Here is a 24,648-nt window from a genome sequence, read left to right on the forward strand (position 1 = left end):
TTTAAATATTCAATGTCCATATAGTAGCCAATGTATCATCTAACTATAAATGCAAAGTCTGTCTGTACAGCTGTACGTCTGTAATCCATGTAACACGAGAACCGTTCGCCCCACCTACTTCAAATTCGACACACGCATTCCACACCCCCACAGGGAGTGCAGTGCCCGCTGTCGAGTTGGTCGGTTGTCCAGAACCGCCACAAAAGGCCTCTGCCAGGGCCACAGCTGACATCACAAGGCCTCTGCAACTCCATATTTGGGCATGCCTAAATACGGGTTCGTCCCACCGACTTCTGACATCTGCATAGACCCCATATTTGGGCATGCCTGACAAAGATGGGCATAAAAAGTGATACCGCTGACATCACTTCTGACATCACCAGCTCAACAGAATGATAATTGGCTAATAGATGGCAGTTACAGATCACCTTTTTTACATGCCATTATGGTAAGGTACCCAAGCCTACCGCAACCGGATGTGTGACGCACAACAACGTGCACGGAGAGCTGAGTCAGACAAAGCACGAGATGCACGCCTAAAGCTGCAAGATCTGTGGTTGGTGTCAAATTTGCACACTCAGTCCACGCATCACCCTGTGTCCAACCGACATCATCTATCCATTTACTCTGCCCTGCCAACAGTTTCCAGTGAGACCCTGCTTCGGCATGACTGTCAATAAGTCTCAGGGCCAGACACTACACCGTGTTGGGGTCTTCTGCATGAGGGACTTCTTCAGCCATGGCCAGTTCTATGTGGCGGCCAGCAGGGTTAGCAAATCAAGCAGGCATTCTTGCTCGAGATGAAGAGACAAACAAGAAGTGCCAGTTTATCAGCAATGTTGTTTTTAAAGAGGTCCTTACAAAATATAAGTGCATTTCACTGTGTCGAGTCGTTCAGACCCACGGTTGTCCAGAACCGCCACAAAAGTCCTCTGCCCGGGCTCTGGGCAGGGCCCCTGCCCAGGCTCCCACGGGCACTGGCCCGTGGGAGCACTGGTAAATTCAGTCCTTTATTTCCGAGTCAGTCAAGTCTGCCTCTGTGATAATCAGGTCCTCTTCTTGGGTTTGGTTATTGCATGTTTGTAATTTGCACATTGATGTGCATTTCAAGCCATGTCAAGCATGTGCATCCTCTGAGCTTGCATTTTGAGACTGCAGCAGCTGCAACACTACATCAGGAGCTGGAGATCCCTGCATCCATTCGACAGTGCGCCAACCATCATCATTTCTGGCCCAGCCATGCTGAACTAGGCTTGGGACTTGCAGGTGTTGTTGAAGACTCCCTCTCCAAATGCCAGCCTGGAAGTTGGCACGCATGGCATGCATGAAAAGACAGTCCTTGCATGGTGTCAGCTGGCTCGACTCAAGTGCCCCACGTTGTGCACAGAAAAGCTGGTGGCGTAATGTGTTGATGTCCTCATTCAGCACATACTTTCAAATTGGGAAAGACTTATTTTCAAATTATTTTATTTGTGTGCAGAATTTTGCATTAAAAAGCCATTTAAGCATATATGAAAGTATTGAATAAGTAAAATGACTATTCCAATCAATTACCCATACTTGAATTATGCAGAAAGGTGTGATTATATAGGTCTCTACACAATGATGGCTCAAACGTTGATCATATATTTTTGTAAGAATGTGTGTGGTAATATAGGGGGCCACATATTCAATGCATGATAACGACCACTAAGCTATGTGTCTGCAATGGTTATCATGCCAAACTGTGTAGTAGAGATGCACAACAAGTCAAAAGAAATTACACCAGCTTTTCCCACCCATTTGATTCTATAGCTATGGCCCTGGCTCGTGTTATCACACTATAATAGTGTTTCTGATTGTATCTCTAGAGTTACAAAACGTACAAACACATGTTACCACTCAAATTAAAGCTTAGAATGGTGAGCAGTTTTCTATAGCCATTAGGAACATGTTGGTTCTTAGCACACACTTCCAAAATGGGGATATTTGCAAGCCTTATTTAGAATTTCTTAGATGTGTGTGCAAAATACTGCATTAAAAGCCCATTTAAGCATATATGGAAGTTTTGTGGAAGTAAAATAACCATTCCAATCAATTCCCCATATTTGAATTATGCAGAAAAGTGGTTTCATTGGTCTCTGCACAAAGTAAGGTTCAAACGTTGATCATATATTTGTTGTCACAATTTGCATGTGGCAATATAGGGGTGCATGTATTCAATGCATGATAACTACCACTAAGCTGCTAGTCTGCGATTGTTATCATACAAAAATGTGAAGTAGAGATGTACAGCTAGTCAAAAATTCAAACAAGAATTTGCCCACCCATTTCGTAATTAACGCGCAAATTAGGGGGGTCTGGCTCATGGACTATATGCATTGTACGAGAAGTATATACCCCCAGGGGTCCTTGGTGGAGTTCCAGGGGGTCCCCAGCTAAATTATAGATTGGAACCAAATGGACCCTTGTGGGTCTGTAACTCTGAGTGTACACTCTGAGTTAAATTAACATTGATTTTATTGGGTCCCAGAGATAGAAATGCTATGAAATGGGGGGCCGTATAGGCTACTATTGCATGTCAAACTGGGGGTGCTTGAAATTAAACGGGTTGAGAATCACTGCTAGAGCCATACAAAAATCTTCTCTCATCGGATTCCTTGGCATATCTTTTCAAACGGGGGGGGGGGGGGGGTCCGTGGGGCAAATTAGTGTCAATTTGGGGGTCCTTGACATGAAAGAGTTTGGGAGTCCCATATGACTGAAGTCGATGAAAAACACAAGTGCGTGTGCGTGCATGTGTGTGTGCGTGCGTGCATGTGCAGGGATCTCCTCTCATCTCTTATGAGTTGTAAGAAGGGGGCGTCCACTGCCATATAGCACATCAACCATTGAAGAACCACTGAAGAATCAACTTTAGTTTTTTGGGTGTGACTACCATTTTACTTATTGCTCATTAGCAGGGAGGGGGGCTAGACTTGCTTTTCATTGCAGCTGTCAATATGATATAGTACTTTATTGTCAGTTCACACTGAAATGTGTCTTGCGACCCAGCAGCCAAGTATGCAGAAACACATATACACATTTGACATAACACAAAGAACAAGACAAGTTACATACATAAAGACATGAGCAATATCAACCGCCTAGATTACCCCGTGGCTACTACAAATCCTGATTAAGCCTCAAAGTCGACTGGTGGACAAAGGACCTCTTTAGTCTGACCTTATTGTATGCTGGTAAACCGTATCTCCTTCCTGAAGGTAGCAACCTATATTCTCCATACAACACATGCTTAGTATTAGAGGTGATATCCCTTGCTAACCTTAGGATGCTGTTATCACACGTGGATGTATAACGTTTCTGAAGTGGTTGTCCAACAATCTTTGAACAAATGTTCAGTTGTTGCAGCAGTTGTGACTTTAGGGCTGCAGACAAACATCCATACCAGGTGGTACTACAGTACTGAAGAACACTCATAATAACAGTAGTATAGCCTACAGTACATCCATACCAGGTGGTACTACAGTACTGCAGAACACTCATAATAACAGTAGTATACAGTACATCCATACCAGGTGGTACTACAGTACTGGAGAACACTCATAATAACAGTAGTATACAGTACATCCATACCAGGTGGTACTACAGTACTGCAGAACACTCATAATAACAGTAGTATACAGTACATCCATACCAGGTGGTACTACAGTACTGCAGAACACTCATAATAACAGTAGTATACAGTACATCCATACCAGGTGGTACTACAGTACTGGAGAACACTCATAATAACAGTAGTATACAGTACATCCATACCAGGTGGTACTACAGTACTGGAGAACACTCATAATAACAGTAGTATACAGTACATCCATACCAGGTGGTACTACAGTACTGCAGAACACTCATAATAACAGTAGTATACAGTACATCCATACCAGGTGGTACTACAGTACTGCAGAACACTCATAATAACAGTAGTATACAGTACATCCATACCAGGTGGTACTACAGTACTGAAGTGAAGAACAAAAGAAGAATCCGTCTACTAGTACCGAAGGATCTTAGACGGCAAAGGAAGTAGAAGTAGATTATTTGCTTTGTTTTCTTACACACTGAATAAATCTGATCTTTCCATGACAACAGATGGTCTATTAGTATTACTACTCCTAGGTATTTGTACGAACATACCTAATAAACTCCATAGCGTTTATTGACGACAAAAGTCACAATAATTCAGTATTTATTTATTCGTCCACCTAGCTTTCATTATTCAATACATTCCATCAAACATCTAGGTCAAGTTTGCCTCCCAGTTCTCTATAGGCAAAACCTGGACAATGACAAATTCAGATAGATTCAGAACCTCTGATAAATATGATGTAAACCCCACCCTCTTACGTCATCTATTCTAAGATCTATACCACTTCAGTCAGAATGATGACATTTCACAATTCCATTTATGGATTATATAAGGTAATGCTCACTGTCTTTCCTCATTCCATTTCTTACTCAGGCACATCATTACTTACATAACATATAATCACTCACGTATGAGTGAAACCTCTGACATTGGCCCTGAACCTGAAGATTGTGAACCCGAAGAAGCTGCAACTTTGGAATCTGATAATCCACAGGAAGCAGCGGATTTCACAAGATAACGTACGAGTGGAAGTATGAACGAGACTTCTGACAGAGGTGGCGAAGATGCGGTAGAAGAGGCTGGACCTTTGGTGTCCGAAAACCCACAGCAAGCAACACGAAATGAAGCCAAGAAAAGACAAGCACAGGGAGATGAAAGGGGTCATAACACGGAGGAGAGGATCAGCAGACAGCAAGTGGAGCAAAGCAGAAGGAGAGTCATCAGCATGTTAAACGATGGGACAGATATCATTACCAACATCCAAACGGCTGTCCGTGACAATGAGTCCCGTCGGAGGACAGAACTGAGGGAGACTCAACAAATAAGAGTGGAGAGGATAGACAGCGAGGCCAAGTCCAGCCTGGACAAGTTTGACGAGATCAATGCAAAGTGGTTGGACCATCAGCATATGCAGATTCCTCAGGATGTGGAACAGATCCTGAAGAGCCAGAAGAACCTCTGTGCTCAGCTCCTCGAGGACAAGAACAAGCTCATCAATGACCTGCAAGAGGAGCTTGAGGCCAGCGATGACCGCTTTGAAGAGGACTTGAAACAGCAGGCAGACGAGGTGGACCTGTTACTAGTGAAGATGGAGGAGCAGGTCAAGACTATGATGAAGACGTACAGGGAGGAACTCGACCAGATGGAGAACACCTACGAGGAAGAGCGGCAGATCCTGCTGACCGGAAACAAAAGTGAATGGGAAGAGTCTATGACACAGAGACAGTTAAAGGAGCAGAGTGACCTGAAGGAGAGGATGGAGAAGCTGGAGGAATTCGAGGGCTTGCTTAAGAAGCTGAGGGAGCACAGTGCCGAGGAGAACATCACCCTCAAGCTCAAGTTGGACACGCACGTTCAGGCCCTGGAGGAGCGCCAGAAGCAGATGGACAATCAATACCAGCTGAACCAGGAGGAACTGGAGCTGCAGCGCAAGGTGCTGAAGAAGCAAGCCGAGGAGAACACCATCACCAAGATCATGCAGAAGCAGAAGATCACCAAACTGAGGGACGAGCTGAACAAGTTGATGAGGCAGGAGAGGGATTCCAAAGCTGAGATTGCGCGTTTGACCAGACGCTACGAACGCAGCATGAGGGAGTGTAAAGAAATACAGAAGAGAAAGAAGCACTTTGCCAACGTCAGTGCCAACAGGTTCGAAGACATGTGGATGTTGAGCGAGGCCGAGGTGAAGCAATTGGTGGAGCAGGCTCTGGATATTGACCAGCAGATCTACGAGCAGGTCTTGGGCTTGTCCTGGGAACGCCCTCCCGGGGCCTTCGTGGAGCGCCCTGACCCCGCCGGAACACGGGAACAGAACTGGGCGCAGGGGAACACCTCGGTGGAGGAGGAGGCGGTGGTGAGGAGCGAGAGCCAGGTAGAGGTGCAGGAGAGCGAGGGGGAAGAAAAAGACAAAGTGTCGACGCTGATGGTAAAGAGACTGTTGGAGGTGCTGTGTGACGAGGTGGACACCAACTTCGAAACCATGTTCATCGACAACGAGGATGATGTCTACAGACTGGCTGAATTATTCATCGACTACATACAGCAGCAGCAAGGACAGGCTGAGGGTGCAAGTGAATCGGCAGAAGAGGCCGACATTATCCTGACCATCCATCCCAATGAGGTCCTGGCTGTTCTGAAAGCCTTCACTGCTCAATACGAAGAAGCCCGGGCGCCTCAGCGGTTCCAGTCTATGGTCGACTGGGATGATTTCGACGACGCAGCCTATTGGAACACCTTGGCAAATGTCATTCCCGAGTCCAAACTAAAGGTCTGGGATGCGCTGGAAAATGGACTGAACAAGTACTACGAGGCCCTGAGAGAACGGGCCAAGCTCCTCACTAGCACACAAAATCTGAAGCGCAATAATGCTGAGCTCCGCATGCACCTGAACCAGCGCCAGGCAGCGCAAACCTCCCCCGTCCCCCAGGTGGTAAAGCTGACACCTGCACCTAAGTGAACAATTAATTTACTTGAATCTATTGTATTTTTTGTAAACCACAGCCGAGAGCAATGGAAAGTTGCAGCAGGCTAAGATGAGTTGTTGGTGGCATAAATGCTTGTATAACCCCTCACTTTCTTACAGCATGGTCCTGTAATAGGCAAGATGTCAACAGTGTTTGTTGGCCTTAACTTGCAAACCGCTGGACTGATCAGTACCAAATTCCTTGCGCACACTACCAGTAGGCCAATGAAGTTCTGTCACGTGTTTTATAGTCGTATAGATGACTGACATAATAGACTGCCCACATGAAGTCTGATATACCATAGACCCTGTTATGGCCCTATAGGAATTATGTTTGCGATACTGTGTGACTTGTGGGGGGCTGCCCTAAGGTTCGACCTCCCGTTAGTTCGACCGGATTAAGGTTGGAGAGGGATGCGTTTCTCCCGTGCTTGCGGTTATGTTTAGGTTAGAGTTAGAGATAGGGTTAGTAATGGTCGATCTAACGGGAGGTCGAACCAATGACATGTTACCGACTTGTGTGTCTCTTTCTGTTTTTTCCTTGCAGTGCCCAATAGTGATTGAAGGTAGAGTGACAGCACATGGATGTCATTGCCAATCAACCAGCAGTCTGCATCTGAGCCTGGGAGAATATGCTTCACTCCAGCTCGTTTTGCCTCTGCTACCTATTTGGTATGGACAAGGGAAGCTCAGAATCAACTTTATTGTCATATCACAGGTTTTAGATGTGTAATTACAGGTGTAAAAAGTGGGTGAAATACATTTTTGTGCTGGTGGTAGGGGCATGTTACCTTTTCTTTGGATTCCCTTTTCCCCCTGTTTATGATTTAGACATACAGGGAGATTAGATTTGTACTTTTTGTTGGATTTAGTGCAAATTAAGTTCACTGTTTTAGATAGTGTGGTGTTGTTTTGTCCTTGGTAACCTTGAAGTGTTATGCTTCCTATTTTCTTTCCCTATTGGCAATACATACAGTTTTTTTCATTATGTGTTTGTGAACCTTTATAGCAGTAGTTTACTAGTTTTCAACCCTTTTCATATCAAGGTCCATTATTTAATTCGACATTTGAGCTATACGGACCACCTCGGATAAGATTTTGTCCACAATTCCATGCCGTATTAATGTTGCTACCATAGGAGAGACAACAGGCAAACGTTAATCAAAATAACAATTCTTCTACATTCTCTAATTGTGTAGACTTATTGTAAATTAATGCAGATGTTTAACAATAATTTAACTCTTGAGAGTGCAAAATGAAACATTTTATCCTCAACTCATTTCACACTCTCAAGAGTTGAAGATCTAATAAGGGTCCATTTGGTTACCAACTCTCCATTTAGCATGGGGACCAACTGGAAGTGCATTTATATAGCTTAGATACATACATTCACACACAACACTCAATTTGTAACTCGTTTTCAAAACTTGTAAGTGTATTATTGTTATTATTTCCATGGCCACCGCTGTACATCTCTCTGCTTTCTACTTCACTTTCTTCTTTCTAAATTGAACTAATGGCTTTGAACATTTCAAGCATTTTAAGACAGTGAGAACAATAACTTATTGACATCATCCAGAGTTCAATGGCTTTTTCAGTCATTTTATTTTGAAGTTTCAGTCTAAAGGGCCTTGCAAACGTGAAGCGAGGAACGCAGGTGTTGTTGCCTGGATCAACACAGGTCTCCTCCAGGTCTGTTGAAGAGGGTGCAACAACGCAAGCGTAAAAAAAAAATCACACCCTTGTGAGCTGAGTGGTGCAACTGAGTGGTGCAACTGAGTGGTGCAACTCCCCTCTCCCCCTGCCCCCCCCCCCCACCTCTCTCTCACAGCGCCACTTTTGCCCCTACTGCTACTCATAGTCACGTAGTCACATAGTCACAGGACACGGACATTGCTGTTCCTTGGAGTGGTTGCACCACTCAAAAAAAGCTAAACAGAATCCAGGTCTGGTGAGTCGCGGGCGTGCATGTGCACGTAACGAGCACACGCGCAACAAATGCACGGGACCGCGCTCGCGTAAATACGCTGGCGTTGTCGTACCGCGACTTATCCGAGCAGAAACGCAGGTCTCATTGAAAATGAAATATAGGCGGGTTTTATCGCTCCCCGTTTGAAAGGCCCTTTAAGGCTGTACGTTTCTGAACCAATCAGAGCGTCGCATCCCTTCAGGGTATGGGACATTTAAATCTCACTCCTATAGTGTTTGTTTAAAGGTTAAACAAATGGGCAGCTAAGCTTGTTTGCTACTTGGCTTATTTCTAACCAAGATGTTTTCAGGTACCAATTTTAGCGTTGATTAAGTTTAAAATGAGTAATACACTGTCTAGATGTCATCTTGAATGAGATTAAAAACAGAGTATACTGTAGTTCTGTAATCAAAATCAGCTGTGCTTGGAGGAACGTGCAGGCGGTGCAGCAATGGGACCGGGCCGCACTTCGTCATCACGCAGCACGTTTTCGTTAGAAGGAAGTCCATAAAATTTTGATTTGTATGTACTTTTGATATAAAAGTACACACAATTTTTAAAAAAAATCCATTGTTTTGGCATCTATTGTTAGGTATGGCGGCTGGCCATTATGTTGATCACGGATATGCTCTAAAAGTGTGAAAAACATATTATTCATTTCACTAGACCTTTAAATGACAGTCTGGCTCAGACAGGTCCAGTTCATTGGGCACATTCTGTAACCGGCACTTTGTTTGGTACCTGCCAACCTGTATATAGGTATTGGTACCTGTATATAGGTATTCCCCTATATACCTATAGCTGAGTTGGTCACATTTTCAGAAAACCCTTAAACATTCATAAAAATACAAATAAATTCAAGATTTTTTTGTATGACAAAGAAGTATTTGCTCCCAATCAACCAATCACAGAAAAACAAGAGTTGAACAAATTATTAGAAAGTCAGGACTATCATTACAGTATGTCCTTTACAAACGTATGTAAACTTTTGATCACAACTGTATATATATATATATATATATATATATATATATATATATATTTAAAACCAACTGAATTAGAGGGAAAAAAAGTCAAAACTAGTTAAAACTATAATGAAAAGTCACTAGTATAACCTTGATGCTAAGCACATCTAAAATGGTTTTAAAGGGTTAATTCTGAGGGTCACTGCCACGGCTCATTAGATGAAGCACACACACACACACACACACACACACACACACACACACACACACACACACACACACACACACACACACACACACACACACACACACACACACACACACACAACCTTGCTATAGCATATGTGCACACATGCAGTTCCTTGTTTGCGTATTGCACATGCACGCATGTCACAAACACGCTGAACTCCAATTCCAATGAAATGAGCGAGCGAGAGAGAGAGAGAGAGAGAGAGAGAGAAAGAGAGAGAGAGAGAAAGAGAAAGAGAGAGAGAGAAAGAGAGAGAGAGAAAGAGAGAGAGAGAGAGAGAGGAGGGGGGGGAGGAGGAGGTGCTCAGTGAAGCTGAAGTCCTCAGTATTTATAAAATACCATAGTACTTCTTCACCACTGTGTGTACAAAATAACCGTGTGTACAAAATAATGATAAAATCTGAAATCTGAATTAAGAATCAACTTTATTGACACTTCACTGGTTTTACAGTATAAACAGGTAACTTTATTGACACATCACTGGATGACAGTGTAAATAAGTTGGTGAAACATAATTAATTTGCATAAAGCTCCATATATGGGGTTGTTATTGATAAATGGAGGAGGAATGAAAGGAGGAGAGCAGGAGAAACATAAGAAGTCAAACATTAAAGATGCATTATGTCAAAGAGAAGCTCCAAAAATACTGTTTTTTTAATAAAATAAACAGTTACTTTTCATCATGGTTTCAATCTTTGAGAACATTTAGGATACCGAGAAGAAAATACATTAGTAGCTCTACATAAAATGGAGTACTTCACCCCTAAAATGACATATTTTCCTACTAATTCCTCACTCCATGGAGACTTGAATTCCTGGATATTAGTTTTGTTGTTAGTTTAAAGACAATAATTCTCAACTGCTGCTATTTGTCAAATCATTAGTTTATAGGAATGAGATAAAACACAACAACAAAAAACTATATCCATGAATTCAAGTGTCCATGGTGAGAGTTCGGTGCGGCCTGGTTATCGGTTAGGGGCTCGGGTCTTGGGTTACGGGCGGACCGGTGCTATACCCTCTATCCCAGACAGGGTGATCATTTGGGTGACGGCTGGGTCTGTGGGAGTGTTTTTGGTTTGAGGGGGCTCTTCAGCGAAGGCTTTCTCCAGAACCTTTAGGATGGACCTGCAGCGGAACACGTCCTTGAAACCCTGACTGAACACGTACAGCAGCGGGTTCACACAGCTGTTGAGGAGAGCCAGGGTGAGGGTTATGGGAATCCCGAAGTTGATCACAAGAGCCCTTGTGTAACTGACCTCTATCAGACCCGTCAGATGACCCAGATGAATCAGCCGTATGATGTGAAAGGGGATCCAGCAGAGGAAGAACGTGGCGATAACAGCTGCTATGATTTTGAAGGAGCGACCTGATTGGCTGGCCAACGAGCGGTTATTCCTGAGCTGGTAGATGATGACGGAATAGCAGGAGACGATGACGGAGAAAGGAACCACGAATCCCACGACGACGTTAGTGATGACGCCTGTGGTGGTGTTTGCATAGCCGTCTAAGCACCGCTCCTTATCACCGTAGGGTTCTGTGTACCCAAAGATGACGTAAGGGGAGCTCAGAGCCAAAGCCAGAACCCAGACTCCCAGACTGACCCAGGATGCCTTTCTGGCGGTGCGGTGGGTCCGGGTCCACACTGGACATGCCACACACACACATCTGTCCACACTGATGACCACCAGAATGTAGATACTGGCATACATGTTCATGTAGAAAACCAGACCGTCCATCTTGCACATGAACCAGCCAAAAGGCCAGAGGAAGTTGAGAGCGTTTTTTGTGATCCCCAGCGGCAGGAAGGCTGTAATCAGGAAGTCGGCCACAGCGAGGTTGAGGTACCAAACGGTGCTGACGGTTTTCTTCATCCTGAAGCCCGTCGCCCAGATGACCACACCGTTCCCCAACACGCCGAGCACCAATACCACGCTGTAGATGACCGCGGACATGATGTTGATGGATTTGGTGATTTTAGCCCAGTATGTTCGAAAGTTATCTTCATCCTCATCATCATAGTAGCTGTTGTAGTATGAGTCATTGTGATGAACAGCAGGTGTGGTTATATTCTCCATCGTCCTGAAACCTAAAAATACCAAAACTATTAATATATGGTCATGGTTTGTTTTAACACGCCATGTATTATTATTATTATAATGAATTTGGTACACGGAGATGTGATGAATATGTGCACACGCACGCACGCACTCACGCATGCACGCACGCACGCACGCACGCACACACACACACACAATCAAAATGTTCTTAAAGTACGAAAACTAAAAGTACTAAAAAAGTAAAATACGTTTTGAAATGTATACAAATATTTTAAAAATAGCAGATCTACAAGCTCACAGCATGTCAGTTTGTGCCGCTCTGCTGTTACTGTTGCTGTACATCTGCTGTTCAAATAGGTATCATTTTGGGGGTCTTTGGCACCAAAAAGTCTGAGAACTCTGGATTTAGTAATTCATTAATTAACTCTGGATTTAGTAATCGATTAATTAACTCTGGATTTAGTAATTAATTCTGTTAGAATGATTTAGAAAGCTTTTTGAAGAATCAGCCTTCAGGTCTTAATGGATAAAACCAGGGGTTCTCAACCCGTGGGTCGCGACCCCTCGGGGGTAAATTTTAGACCTACAAGCTCGTAGCGCGCCACTCGGTGGCGCGCTATGAGCTTGTAGATCTGCTATTTTTCAATAGCTAAATTATAACAATGCTTAAAACACCAAAAGGGGTTCCCGCCCAAAATGGTTTGAGGTTATTGTAGCAGTCAATTTATATTGGGGGTCGGGAGGGGGCGAGGCGGGGGTCCCGAGACATTGCCAAAGCATCTCCGGGGGTCCCCGGCCAAAAACGTTGAGAACCCCTGGTTTAAACAGCTCTATATTCTAGATATCTCATTACATGTCATAATAAAGACAATACAATAAAAGCATAGTTACCTGTTTGAGTGTTGAAGAGACGTCAGCCAGAGAAAAGTCTTGGTACAAGTGTGGCCAGTGACACGCAACTTTATACATGTACGCTGTGTGTGCGTGCGCGTGTGCACACGTGCGTGCGTGCATGTGGAAACTTACTTGCAACTTCCATCGAAGTTGGACAGGACTTCTGTGTCACTTCCGTTAGGGTGGATCAAAATTTGCAAGTTTAACCCCCTGATCTGGTCCTTTGATAAAATGTGCCACTTCATGTTGTTAGAATATGTGCAACATATTTTTTCAATATATGGTGATTTACAGGTCCAATGCAGCATGTCAAATTTGGGTAAAAGTGCAACTTTCGGTGCTTTTAGAACTCCCATTTTCTATTAACATAACATGTCAATTCATCAACTTGATGCTCTCTCTCTCTCTCTCTCTCCATTTATGTGGAGTCAATTAAATAAGTCACTTCACTTTTATTTTCGACTGCTTCCTCTTTCAGAGCGGGAACTCTGTAGCATTGTAGCATACCATTTTTGTATGCTATTTCTGACTCATATATGTGACTTGAAACATTAATAAAGAAACTTTGATCAAAAACCTCAAACTCTGGTTTGAGGTTACCAGTTTTGAAAACTGGTTTTGAAAACTGGTTTGTATGGGAAGGGGGGCGAGGCAGCTAAATCAAATATCTAAATACTAAATCAAGCAACTTAAAAACTACATCTGGGGTGCTCACAAAAGCCTGAATAGATGATAAACAAATAATAATTAAGAACGAAAGTGAAATATGCCTTCTGAAAGTGCACACGCACGCACGCACTCACGCATGCACGCACGCACGCACGCACGCACACACACACACACAATCAAAATGTTCTTAAAGTACGAAAACTAAAAGTACTAAAAAAGTAAAATACGTTTTGAAATGTATACAAATATTTTAAAAATAGCAGATCTACAAGCTCACAGCATGTCAGTTTGTGCCGCTCTGCTGTTACTGTTGCTGTACATCTGCTGTTCAAATAGGTATCATTTTGGGGGTCTTTGGCACCAAAAAGTCTGAGAACTCTGGATTTAGTAATTCATTAATTAACTCTGGATTTAGTAATCGATTAATTAACTCTGGATTTAGTAATTAATTCTGTTAGAATGATTTAGAAAGCTTTTTGAAGAATCAGCCTTCAGGTCTTAATGGATAAAACCAGGGGTTCTCAACCCGTGGGTCGCGACCCCTCGGGGGTAAATTTTAGACCTACAAGCTCGTAGCGCGCCACTCGGTGGCGCGCTATGAGCTTGTAGATCTGCTATTTTTCAATAGCTAAATTATAACAATGCTTAAAACACCAAAAGGGGTTCCCGCCCAAAATGGTTTGAGGTTATTGTAGCAGTCAATTTATATTGGGGGTCGGGAGGGGGCGAGGCGGGGGTCCCGAGACATTGCCAAAGCATCTCCGGGGGTCCCCGGCCAAAAACGTTGAGAACCCCTGGTTTAAACAGCTCTATATTCTAGATATCTCATTACATGTCATAATAAAGACAATACAATAAAAGCATAGTTACCTGTTTGAGTGTTGAAGAGACGTCAGCCAGAGAAAAGTCTTGGTACAAGTGTGGCCAGTGACACGCAACTTTATACATGTACGCTGTGTGTGCGTGCGCGTGTGCACACGTGCGTGCGTGCATGTGGAAACTTACTTGCAACTTCCATCGAAGTTGGACAGGACTTCTGTGTCACTTCCGTTAGGGTGGATCAAAATTTGCAAGTTTAACCCCCTGATCTGGTCCTTTGATAAAATGTGCCACTTCATGTTGTTAGAATATGTGCAACATATTTTTTCAATATATGGTGATTTACAGGTCCAATGCAGCATGTCAAATTTGGGTAAAAGTGCAACTTTCGGTGCTTTTAGAACTCCCATTTTCTATTAACATAACATGTCAATTCATCAACTTGATGCTGAGTACACCAGCACTGAGATATTAAAACACATTTCTGATGCTGGCTACACTGCTGACAATATAGTTAGCCAGTGTTATGATGGTGCTTTGGTGATGAGTGGAGTACGAGGTGGTGTCCAAGCACTACTTCAAAAGAAGGTGGATAGATATGTGCCATATATTCACTGTTATACAACGACCAGTTGCATTTAATGGTTGTGCATGCTATGCAAGGTGAGCCATGTGCCAAAAAGTTTTTTGACCTCTGCAATTCCCTGTATAACTTCTTCCGTCACCACTATGTGTCAGAAAGGTATGATTGCTCCTTGTCTCAGACGACTAATTGGAATTCGTTGGACAAGCCATTATGATGTGACAAGGTGCATTGTTGAGAACGAAGAACGTCTTTGCACTATGCTGTCAGAGATTTCAGAGGATGATGAGGCCTCAGTTGATTTGTACACTGAAGCATCAGGCCTTTTAATTCAAATGAAGAGGCTACATTTCTTTGAGATTGCCACATTTCTAGTGCGGGTGCTTAGTGTCTTAATTCCAGCAAATGTTATTCTATACAGTCTCATGCTGTGGATATGTGTGTGCAAAGAGGATTGCTGGACTGAGCCTTCTCAGTTATCTGCGGAGGATCAGGATGTGTCACATCAACCTAAAAGAAGGAGCATATTGAGCAAACGCCTTGGTGAAAGTGTTGTGTTGTCAACTGTGGGTCATACAGATACTGATAACCCCACCATCACCCCCTCTCAGTCTCTCAAAAGATCCTTGCTCAGCATCCTCGACAGGGCCATTTCAGAAATGGAAAACAGATTCTCAAAGAAGAATTTAGAACTAATGACAGCCATATCAAGCCTTGTACCCTATTCTGAAAGATTTCTAGACTCCACCTTGTTGCAGCCTTTGCATGCACTTGCTGGAACTGGAAAAGACTAAACAGACCTGGCCACTGTGTCTAAACACATGAAGACATACAAGAAAGCATTTCCTGTGTTGCACAAGTTGTATGTGACAGCCCTTGTAATTGGTGTGTCTTCAGCTTCATGTGAGAGTTCCTTCTCCACGCTGGCACGTGTCCTAACCCCCTACCGTTGCACCATGTTGCACGACAGAAAAAATAACTTATCTATAAATCTATAACAAATACATTGGACATGGATGAATTTGTTACCATTTTTGCCAGGACAAACAGAAGACTCATGTTATAGAGATAGATACTGTAGAGAGAGAGATAAAAAAAGAAAAAAGATGAAAATAAAAAGATAAATGTGTCAGTGTCCTATTTGTGCCGGTCCCAAGCCCGGGTAAATGCAAAGGGTATAGTGTCAGGAAGGGCAATTGGGTTAGCATACTGTTGGTCAAAGAAGGAGACGATATATGAACTGATATGATGATAGCATAGTTTTCTATGCATTTCGGGGGTTTGGGGGGATTTGACACCCCAACAATGTTTCGCCCGCGTCGTCCCCCACTCCCCCCTATAACATTCTGCCTGCCCACCCTAGTGGGCCTGGCTAAATCCGGCCCTGTTCACCACAGCGATAAAAGCTTGTCCACTCAGCTTCTCCTCTCAGCTTGTTGAGATCCAAATGGATCTGCAGCAGTTTGGTGGAGATTAGATTACATTTGGTGGTAATGCGATGGCATTCTGTAAGCAGAGATAAATTACCATCTGTTTTCTCTCTCTCTCTCTCATGCACGCACGCACGCACACAGCCACGCACGCACACAGCCACGCACGCACACAGCCACGCACGCACACAGCCACACACACACACACACACTTATATCTCACTCTCCTTTTCTTCTCTGAGTCATGCACTCACACTCGACTCTCAGCTTGTCACCCATTATCCCCCCCCCTCTCTCTCTCTCTCCCCGCCCCCTCCCTCTCTCTCCCCCTCTCCCTCTCCCCCTCTCTCTCTCTCTCTCTCTCTCTCTCCATTTATGTGGAGTCAATTAAATAAGTCACTTCACTTTTATTTTCGACTGCTTCCTCTTTCAGAGCGGGAACTCTGTAGCATTGTAGCATACCATTTTTGTATGCTATTTCTGACTCATATATGTGACTTGAAACATTAATAAAGAAACTTTGATCAAAAACCTCAAACTCTGGTTTGAGGTTACCAGTTTTGAAAACTGGTTTTGAAAACTGGTTTGTATGGGAAGGGGGGCGAGGCAGCTAAATCAAATATCTAAATACTAAATCAAGCAACTTAAAAACTACATCTGGGGTGCTCACAAAAGCCTGAATAGATGATAAACAAATAATAATTAAGAACGAAAGTGAAATATGCCTTCTGAAATTGTCACTTTACTGTCATCTGGGGAACCCCAAAATCATGTTGACTAGACCCACAGGTTGAGAACCACTGGGTTCACATCATCCCCACATCAAATACAAATACTCTCACTCAGGCCAAGCTTTATGCTTGTACAGTATGCGAGTTCACACCGCTGGCTATACCTTGGATCATCAGAGACATGCTGCAGGCGCGATGGTGAGAGACCAGTGGCGTGCACAGATAGACAATAGGGGGTGCTAGAGCACCACCTGCCCTTGCCCTCTGGACAGCAATGTGCCCCTTGAAAAAAAAAAAAAAGTGTACAGTATGTGGACCACGGTGACATTGATCAATTTTTGATAAACCGGAATTCCACGGTTACACGTGACGCGCTGCACAAGGTGCCCTTTTTTCACTTGAGCACCTGCCCCTCTAAATGTCTGTGCACGCCACTGTTCACCTGCCCCTCTAAATGTCTGTGCACGCCACTGTGAGTGCACGGTGCTACTCTCCTAAGCTCTGGTCCATAGCTCGAATGCGTTGCATTTAGAGCTATGTTACCGATGACTTCCGGGGCTCGCATGAATGCAGACCAGCCTCTCGTCTTTAGCGTGAATAAAAATAACGTTTTTGCTACTCACCAAAACAAAGGCGGGTTGTGTCATTAGAAAGCCTACTTTCCTTAGTGGAAGCACTCTGAGCCCCCCACCACCACACTTTTTGGCCAGAAAGGGATTATTTTCACCGGAGGATAAATATTCTCTATGAGGGTTTTCTCTGGGAAATATCGGTAGAGGGCGCAGTGGAGTAACTAAATGTATTTTTTTCCCAGTGGAAACAAAATTCCCTTTTGGCCAAAAAGTACCGTTTATACGTGTGGTGTGGGGTGCTTCCACTAAGGAAAGTATGCTTTCTAATGACACAACTGCTCAGCACCACAACTAGGCAGAGAGCCTATGACCAAGTTAACAATTAGTTTTAACTCTTTTAGAAAAATACCTTCAAGTCAATAAAAAGATGAAACCACCAGGAAGAAGGATTGTCCAGTCAGCAGATTATGGTTTAGTTCTTATTCATTTTCAGATCAGAGAGACAGAACAGATCCGCATACAGCCAAATTACTCTCCCCTGTACCACCAAAAGGGCACAGGGTAGCGTCTCTCACGAACAATTCCTTTCAAAGGCAAAGATATACTGTAGAATACGTTATTGTTGATACACATTTCATTGGCTGAACACACAGTTAATTTCCACTAGGACACGCTGGCACTAGGTGTCGAACGTTCATTGGACCAGCACATAGCTGATGAGACTGATATCGGGACAGCTTCCTTCGTTCCGTCATTGATGGCCCTAGACCGGGAAAGCGTGGACGCTGGCGTTGCCAGGCAACCTGTTGATAACATTCTTTCCCTGCTAGCAGAGACAGAGAGAAATACTCCTATCTACTTTCTCACTGGGCACCAAGGCCAAATACATGTAGTGTCTCAAATCAAAATAGACCTCTCAGTATTGCAAGTTAACTTTCGACTGGGGACAGACAGTATGGAGCCTAATTAAGATATAAAATCTGAGCTTGGCGTCAGGCAATCCATAATATAATATGATATAATAATATAGGTCTGAGATGATTAGGCCTGTGGAGGGTGATAAAACTGATGGTCAAAGGGCAAGATGACAAAATATGAACACTTGACACATGTCCACAAAAAATACCAAAGTAGCAGATCTACAGATCCATCAACAACCCGCCTTTGTTTTGGTGAGCAAAAACTTTCTTTTTATTTACGCTAAAGACGAGAGGCTGGTCTGCATTCATGCGAGCCCCGGAAGTCATCGGTAACATAGCTCTAAATGCAACGCATTAGAGCTATGGACCAGAGCTATACTCGCCTAAGCATAATGTTTCTTGACAGGATCCAAAAGGAAGGCTCAAAACGGAGTGTAATTGCTATTGTGAGGGACATGTGGTCCAAGATCTCACAATGCCCTTGTCCCTCCAGAACGGACAATGTTTTTTTCATGAGCCTTACAGTGAGATGCTGAGTCACTTTTGTCGTCCCCCACCCACAGGTGCGTCATTGCCCCCTAGCATCGCAGCGGATCTTGCTGTCCAGATGGCCTGTAGAATGTGTGTGTGTGTGTGTGTGTGTGTGTGTGTGTTGAGGGGGTGGGGGGGTCATGGCCAAACCGACCCCATCCATGGCAATGGTGACAGGAATTCTCGAGAATGCTGACATCTCATTTGTTAAAAAGCAAGGAGTTTTCAATGAGCTCGAATACTGTAACTCTCCGAGTCCCATTCAGCGTTGGACATGTGATCACTGCTACATCTCTAAGGGTTGATAGCGTAGCATTTGTTTAGGTTTTAGTCACCTTTTTTTAACAGAACTATACGGTTGGATTCTGGGATATGTTTGAGGCCAGACTACACTGTAAAAATCCTCAGTGGTAATGTACCCATATGCAGTGTTGATTTCGTCGACTAAAACTAAGACGAAAAATGTCCGTCGACTACCTTTTTCCACTGACGAAAACTAAATGGAAACTAAATGAAAACTAAGCTATGATGACTAAAACTAAGACTAAATATATTGACAATTTAGTCAACAAAAAAAAACTAGACTGAAATGTTAGGAAGGGACTAGTGGACAAGAGATCCAGTATAAGTCATTTTACACTTGGTTCACAACGCGTCACGCTGCGACGCGTTGTGAGCTTGTAGATCTGCTATTGTCAGCAAGTGTAGAAAATTCCGACGCCGAAGGCCCGCCAAAATTCATTTCAGTCGACTAAATCAACTGTAGATTTAGTCGACTAAAATCTTAGGATATTTTAGTCGACTAAAACTAACACTAAAACATTCCGGGTGACTAAAACTAAATAAAGTTTCATTCCAAAGACTGTGACTAAACTAAAATAGAAATGTACTGCCAAAAACAACAACACGACCCATACAGTATGTCACTCTGAGTGAACAAACGCAACCAAATAAATAACTTGTCGCATATTCCCAGAGTTAAATTAAAGGACCACTTCACCACTTTTCAACATCTCTTCATATAATTGGTCCTCACTAATGTTCATGATAAAACACCACCATTTTTTCCTACTCAGTCTGTGTCTCATAGGAGGGCTTTGGGCAGTTCGGACACCCGTCCACCAGTGACATCATCATTAGGCAGATTTCTTTTGTTTTAAAATATATTTAGATTTTTATTATCGTGAGAACGATGGCTTCACCTTTTGCATTGCAACTTTTCAGGAAAAGGAAGCCTGCCGTTTCTATTAGCTTGGATTCACCATCGATGATGTCACTGGTGGACGGGTTTCTGAACTGCCCACAGCCTTCCTATGAGACACAGACTGAGTAGGAAAAAATTGTGGTATTTTATCATGAACATTAGTTAGGACCAATTATAGGAAGAGAAGTTGAAAAGTGGTGAAGTGGTCCTTTAAGACTGAGGACATGCTGTGTACCGTTCAACTACTTTTCTGTGAGCAAGTGCTTTTGAAGGTCATGTGAAACAACAGAGACTCCTGTGAGGGAAGCGAGGAACAGTAAAACGGAGGAAAACATTGCAAAGCAGGGCAGAAAAAACATCCAGACGAGCCACGTAAATGTTTTATAGTGCCTCAGCAGTTAAAACTCTGGAGCTGAATCTCTTGTTCGGGGTTTCCATAGAGTTATGGGGGGTAATGAAACGCCACATTTCTGTTCCCATTTTAATAATGGAAATTGGATTAACCTACTGCATTCCGTCGCTGTTATTAGACTACACCGTTTATAACATCCCATCAAACCTGAATCCTAAATGAATGTCCCAGCAAAGGTCACAGAGGAAGTGATTACATCATGTCTGCAGGTTCCGTCCATCCGACGTGTCCACACGTCGCAAGCAATCCAACCGACGGGTTGCAATGACGTGTGTGTACACGTCCTATAGCGCATCTTCAATGGTATCAAACGATCTACAAGCTCTACAGATCTACAAGCTCATAGCACGCCACCGAGTGGCGCGCTATGAGCTTGTAGGTCTGCTATTTTTGAAAAATCGTGAAAATATTTATTTCAGAAAACTGGAGGATTTAGAAGGATTTTTTAAAATTTTGAGGTCAGGCCTAAATGGGTCAAATGATAAGGGACAATATCGGTGGCACCCAACTGTACTGCCTTACTGTAAGTGGAGCACATGAATTGGTTGAGTGGCAGGTTGCAGCAGCGTTTCCATTTGAATCAGCATGTGTGTCACAATGAATCAGCATATTGACATGGCATTGTGTGATGACACATCGGCTGCTATGGGCACACAGCAGCTTGAGAGAGTTTCTCTTACTACCACATTGGCAACATGTGTCATTCTGACTCATGACTATTGTGACTACTTCTGTCACATTGGATTTTGGTAATGGGGAATAATTTCTTTATTTCCATGACTTATGAGACCTGTCACCCTCACCACAATTGTCAGTAAAGGCTTTGAGAAGTTCCGGTTCTGTTTTCCGAGTGCGAGATAAGTGGTAGAATTTCATATCATATTTTATATAAACCGACTTCTGTTATACATATGTACAGTAGATAAAATACAGGCTGGAGTACCAGATCCACTAAATTATGTCTAATGCAGGAAAGCAATGATACTCTTGGGCTTCACAGTTATTCTACTTATAGGAATAGAAAGACCCCCTATAAACATGGAGTTTGGTAGGGCAGGAGTCTACTGAATACATGAATGAATGCTGTGTGTGTGTGTGTGCGTGCGTGCGTGCGTGCGTGCGTGCGTGCGTGCGTGCGTTCAGTACCGTTGCCCGCGCTGAATAAAGAACAACACACAAGTCTGATATGCTCGTTGATCTCTGTGATTATACACATTATTTAAGTATCTTACATGCAGGTGTCAGATGAGACGAGTCAAGAACAAACCACGCAACAATGGCTTCCACAGTATTTGAACATCCCAAGATTGACTGAGAAGCAGCCGATTTGTTTTTCAAAGAGTTTGAGAGGTTCCGCAGCCACGTTGATTTCGTATTCGACGGTCCCCTGTCAGAGCTGGAAGCTAAACAGTGGCTGGGAACGTGGATCGGCGAGCAAGGCAGAGAAATCTACAGGATGTTAAACTGGGTCCGACGGTGAGAAACAGGATCCAGTCAAAGTTTTGGATAAGTTTGCCAACTACATAAGACCAAGAAAGAATGAGAGAATAGCAAGGCATCGTTTCAAGCAGAGGAAACAAGGTGCTGCAGAAGGGTTTCGACCACTTTGTGAAGGATTTGAAGCTACTTCTGATGGACTGTGAGTATGCAGACTCAGATGACATTCTCATTCATTGATGCAATAGTAGCAGGAGTGAGAGAAAAACGTGTCCAGGAAAGACTGATAGGTAAATGTGATCGAGGACCTGACACTGGCCAAAGCCATAGAGAACAGTTTGAAATGTCACAATAACAAATGATGATTGTCAGAGAAGTGACAACAGTGTCCACCAAATCAAAGTCCACAGTCTACAATAAAAAGCCACGGGGCTATGTACAGTCAAAACCCTTTCAGCAGCAGAGACAGACAACAGGAATTGGAAATCAAACCAAGTGCCCCAATTGTGGGAAACACACTCCCAACATCCGTGGAACCAGAGAAAATGGAGCACAGGGCTCCACGTGTTCATACTGTCACAAATCAAACCACTGGGCAGCAGTGTGTCGTAGCCGAGCCGCTCAGTGAGTGTGGAGTCAGCTGAAGAGGACCCACCAGATGAAGAAATACTGGATATAAGCCTGACACAGGAGGAGGCTCCCTTAGCCATAAGTGGGTGGTAAACATACTGTACTGTATGTGTTCTGTCTCAGGAGGTGCAGTTTAGAATAGACACAGGTGCAAAGTGCAACACACTGGGCAGTATTATGCGTGTCTTAAGTACCAGGTCTTATTACTTAACTTAAGACCTGGAGGCGTGGTCAATGCTGTTTGGCCACTCAGAATAGCCAAATGGCATTGATCACGCCTCCAGGTCTTAAGTTAAGTAATAAGACCTGGTACTTAAGACATGCATAATACTGCCCACTGACTCTAAACAGTTACCAGCTGCTAGAGCACCGAGGAGAGCTAAAACGCTCCAACAGAATACTGCGCTCCTATTCAAACCACAGGCTGAGACCAGTTGCTGCAGTTGATTCTTCCACTCAAATACAAGGGCCGTGAAGTCAATGCAGAGCTGGAGATAATGGACATTGCTCAAGAGAATGTGCTCCGTGGTGCTACAGCTGAGGCTTTAGGCCTAATTATTCGACTGAACTCCCTGCAGGAGGGTGCCACAATTAACAAGGTGAGCACTGCCAACGACACCACACTGAAACCAAATGTACTCGTGGGCCTGAGTGATTTTCTTGAGAGTTGACACGCACTACAGGGACCTTGCCAGGCAAATACACAATTAAAATTGATCCAGACGCAAAGGGTGTTGTGCATTCCAGTATGCAGGCAACCAGCTGCACTCAGGGGAAAAGATACGTGATGAGATGGTGAGAGATGGTCACATCATAAAAGTGGACCAGCCCACAGAGTGGGTCAGTTCTATGGTGGTCATCACACGCAAGGACAAGAGAAGAATCTGCATTGATTCAAGTGACCTGAACACAAAGCAATCAAAAGACACCCAATGCGCACCATAGAAGAAATGATTTCCACCATACCGGGTGCAAAAGTATTCTCAGTCTTGGATGCAAAATCTGGGTTCCGTCCGGTCCGTGGATGAAAGCGGTCCGGCGGGTCCGATACGGAGGCAAAGACAGGGCAAAGAAAATAAATATGTCAGCGATGTTTAGGAGCAATGTCAATATGACGGCGCAACGCAAAAGAGCATTATATGTGTAGTGGCTACTTTTATGTTATAGTTTGAGACGTGAACAAACACATTTTGTTTCCGGTTTGATTTCCCAAATGTAAGTAGATAGATTGGGAAGGCTTCGCCTTTTGGGCTCCCGTAGCCACTGTCTAGTTTGTCCCTCAGTGTTTGCCGTACGTGTCAAGTGTTCAGTTCCGTTGCTGAATAAAGATCAACACACAAGTCTGATATGCTCGTTGATCTCTGTGTTATTATACATATTATATTATAGTATCTTTCACCTCCGACGGGAGGCTGCCACCCTCGTCCTGCTGGCCAGGAAAGCACAAAAGCATGACTGGCACATCCTGCACAACACCACAACAGCTGACTCAAGCAGACTCAAGTCCCGCCAGGCCGCCACCTCTACAACAAGGCAGCACAAGAAATGCTCAATTCCACCTCTGAGGACATCTCCAGATGTAAGGGTTGAGAATGGCCCGCGGTCACACGCTCTCTGACTATGCTGGAACTCCTAACTTTGTTAAGTGTGTAGTCTTGACTGAGGCTAGCCGAGTTGATAGGATTTCGGGTGAAGACAACAGAGACATCTACCTTTTCCTATACATTGATCTCTAATCTGTACAGTAGGTGAACACAATAGAGTGGGAGAGTAGAAAGAGAGAACATTGATAGCCTGATTCCGGCTTCTCCTGGAATCACCTCAGAGTGTCCTTTAGCAAGATACTGACCCCCTAACTGCTCCCCAGGTCAAGATACTGACCCCCTAACTGCTCCCCAGGTCAAGATACTGACCCCCTAACTGGGGCAGGGGCTGAAATCCCGTAAGATCCCGCTATTTTCAGGGGGGAACCCAGCGGCCAGCAC

The 24,648-nt window shown here is 43.8% G+C and overlaps 3 protein-coding genes across 3 annotated transcripts in view; 1 reads left to right on the forward strand and 2 right to left on the reverse strand.

Annotated features, from left to right (window-relative positions):
• large2 (LARGE xylosyl- and glucuronyltransferase 2) overlaps nt 1-24,648 on the reverse strand; it is a 367,952-nt gene that overhangs the window by 107,253 nt on the left and 236,051 nt on the right. The window lies entirely within an intron of this gene.
• On the forward strand, nt 4,659-6,581 carry LOC306920556 (dynein regulatory complex protein 1-like; the record flags this gene model as incomplete). The annotated part of the gene is made up of 1 exon (XM_079497369.1): nt 4,659-6,581. The coding sequence occupies one exon, from the start codon at nt 4,659-4,661 to the stop codon at nt 6,579-6,581; it is 1,923 nt and encodes a 640-aa protein (XP_079353495.1).
• On the reverse strand, nt 10,767-11,849 carry LOC306920557 (chemerin-like receptor 1; the record flags this gene model as incomplete). The annotated part of the gene is made up of 1 exon (XM_079497370.1): nt 10,767-11,849. One exon carries the CDS (start codon nt 11,847-11,849, stop codon nt 10,767-10,769), a length of 1,083 nt encoding a protein of 360 aa, XP_079353496.1.

The sequence above is a fragment of the Electrona antarctica genome (genome assembly GCF_951216825.1).
Source record: "Electrona antarctica genome assembly, chromosome: 3".
NCBI classification, from domain to species: domain Eukaryota; kingdom Metazoa; phylum Chordata; class Actinopteri; order Myctophiformes; family Myctophidae; genus Electrona; species Electrona antarctica.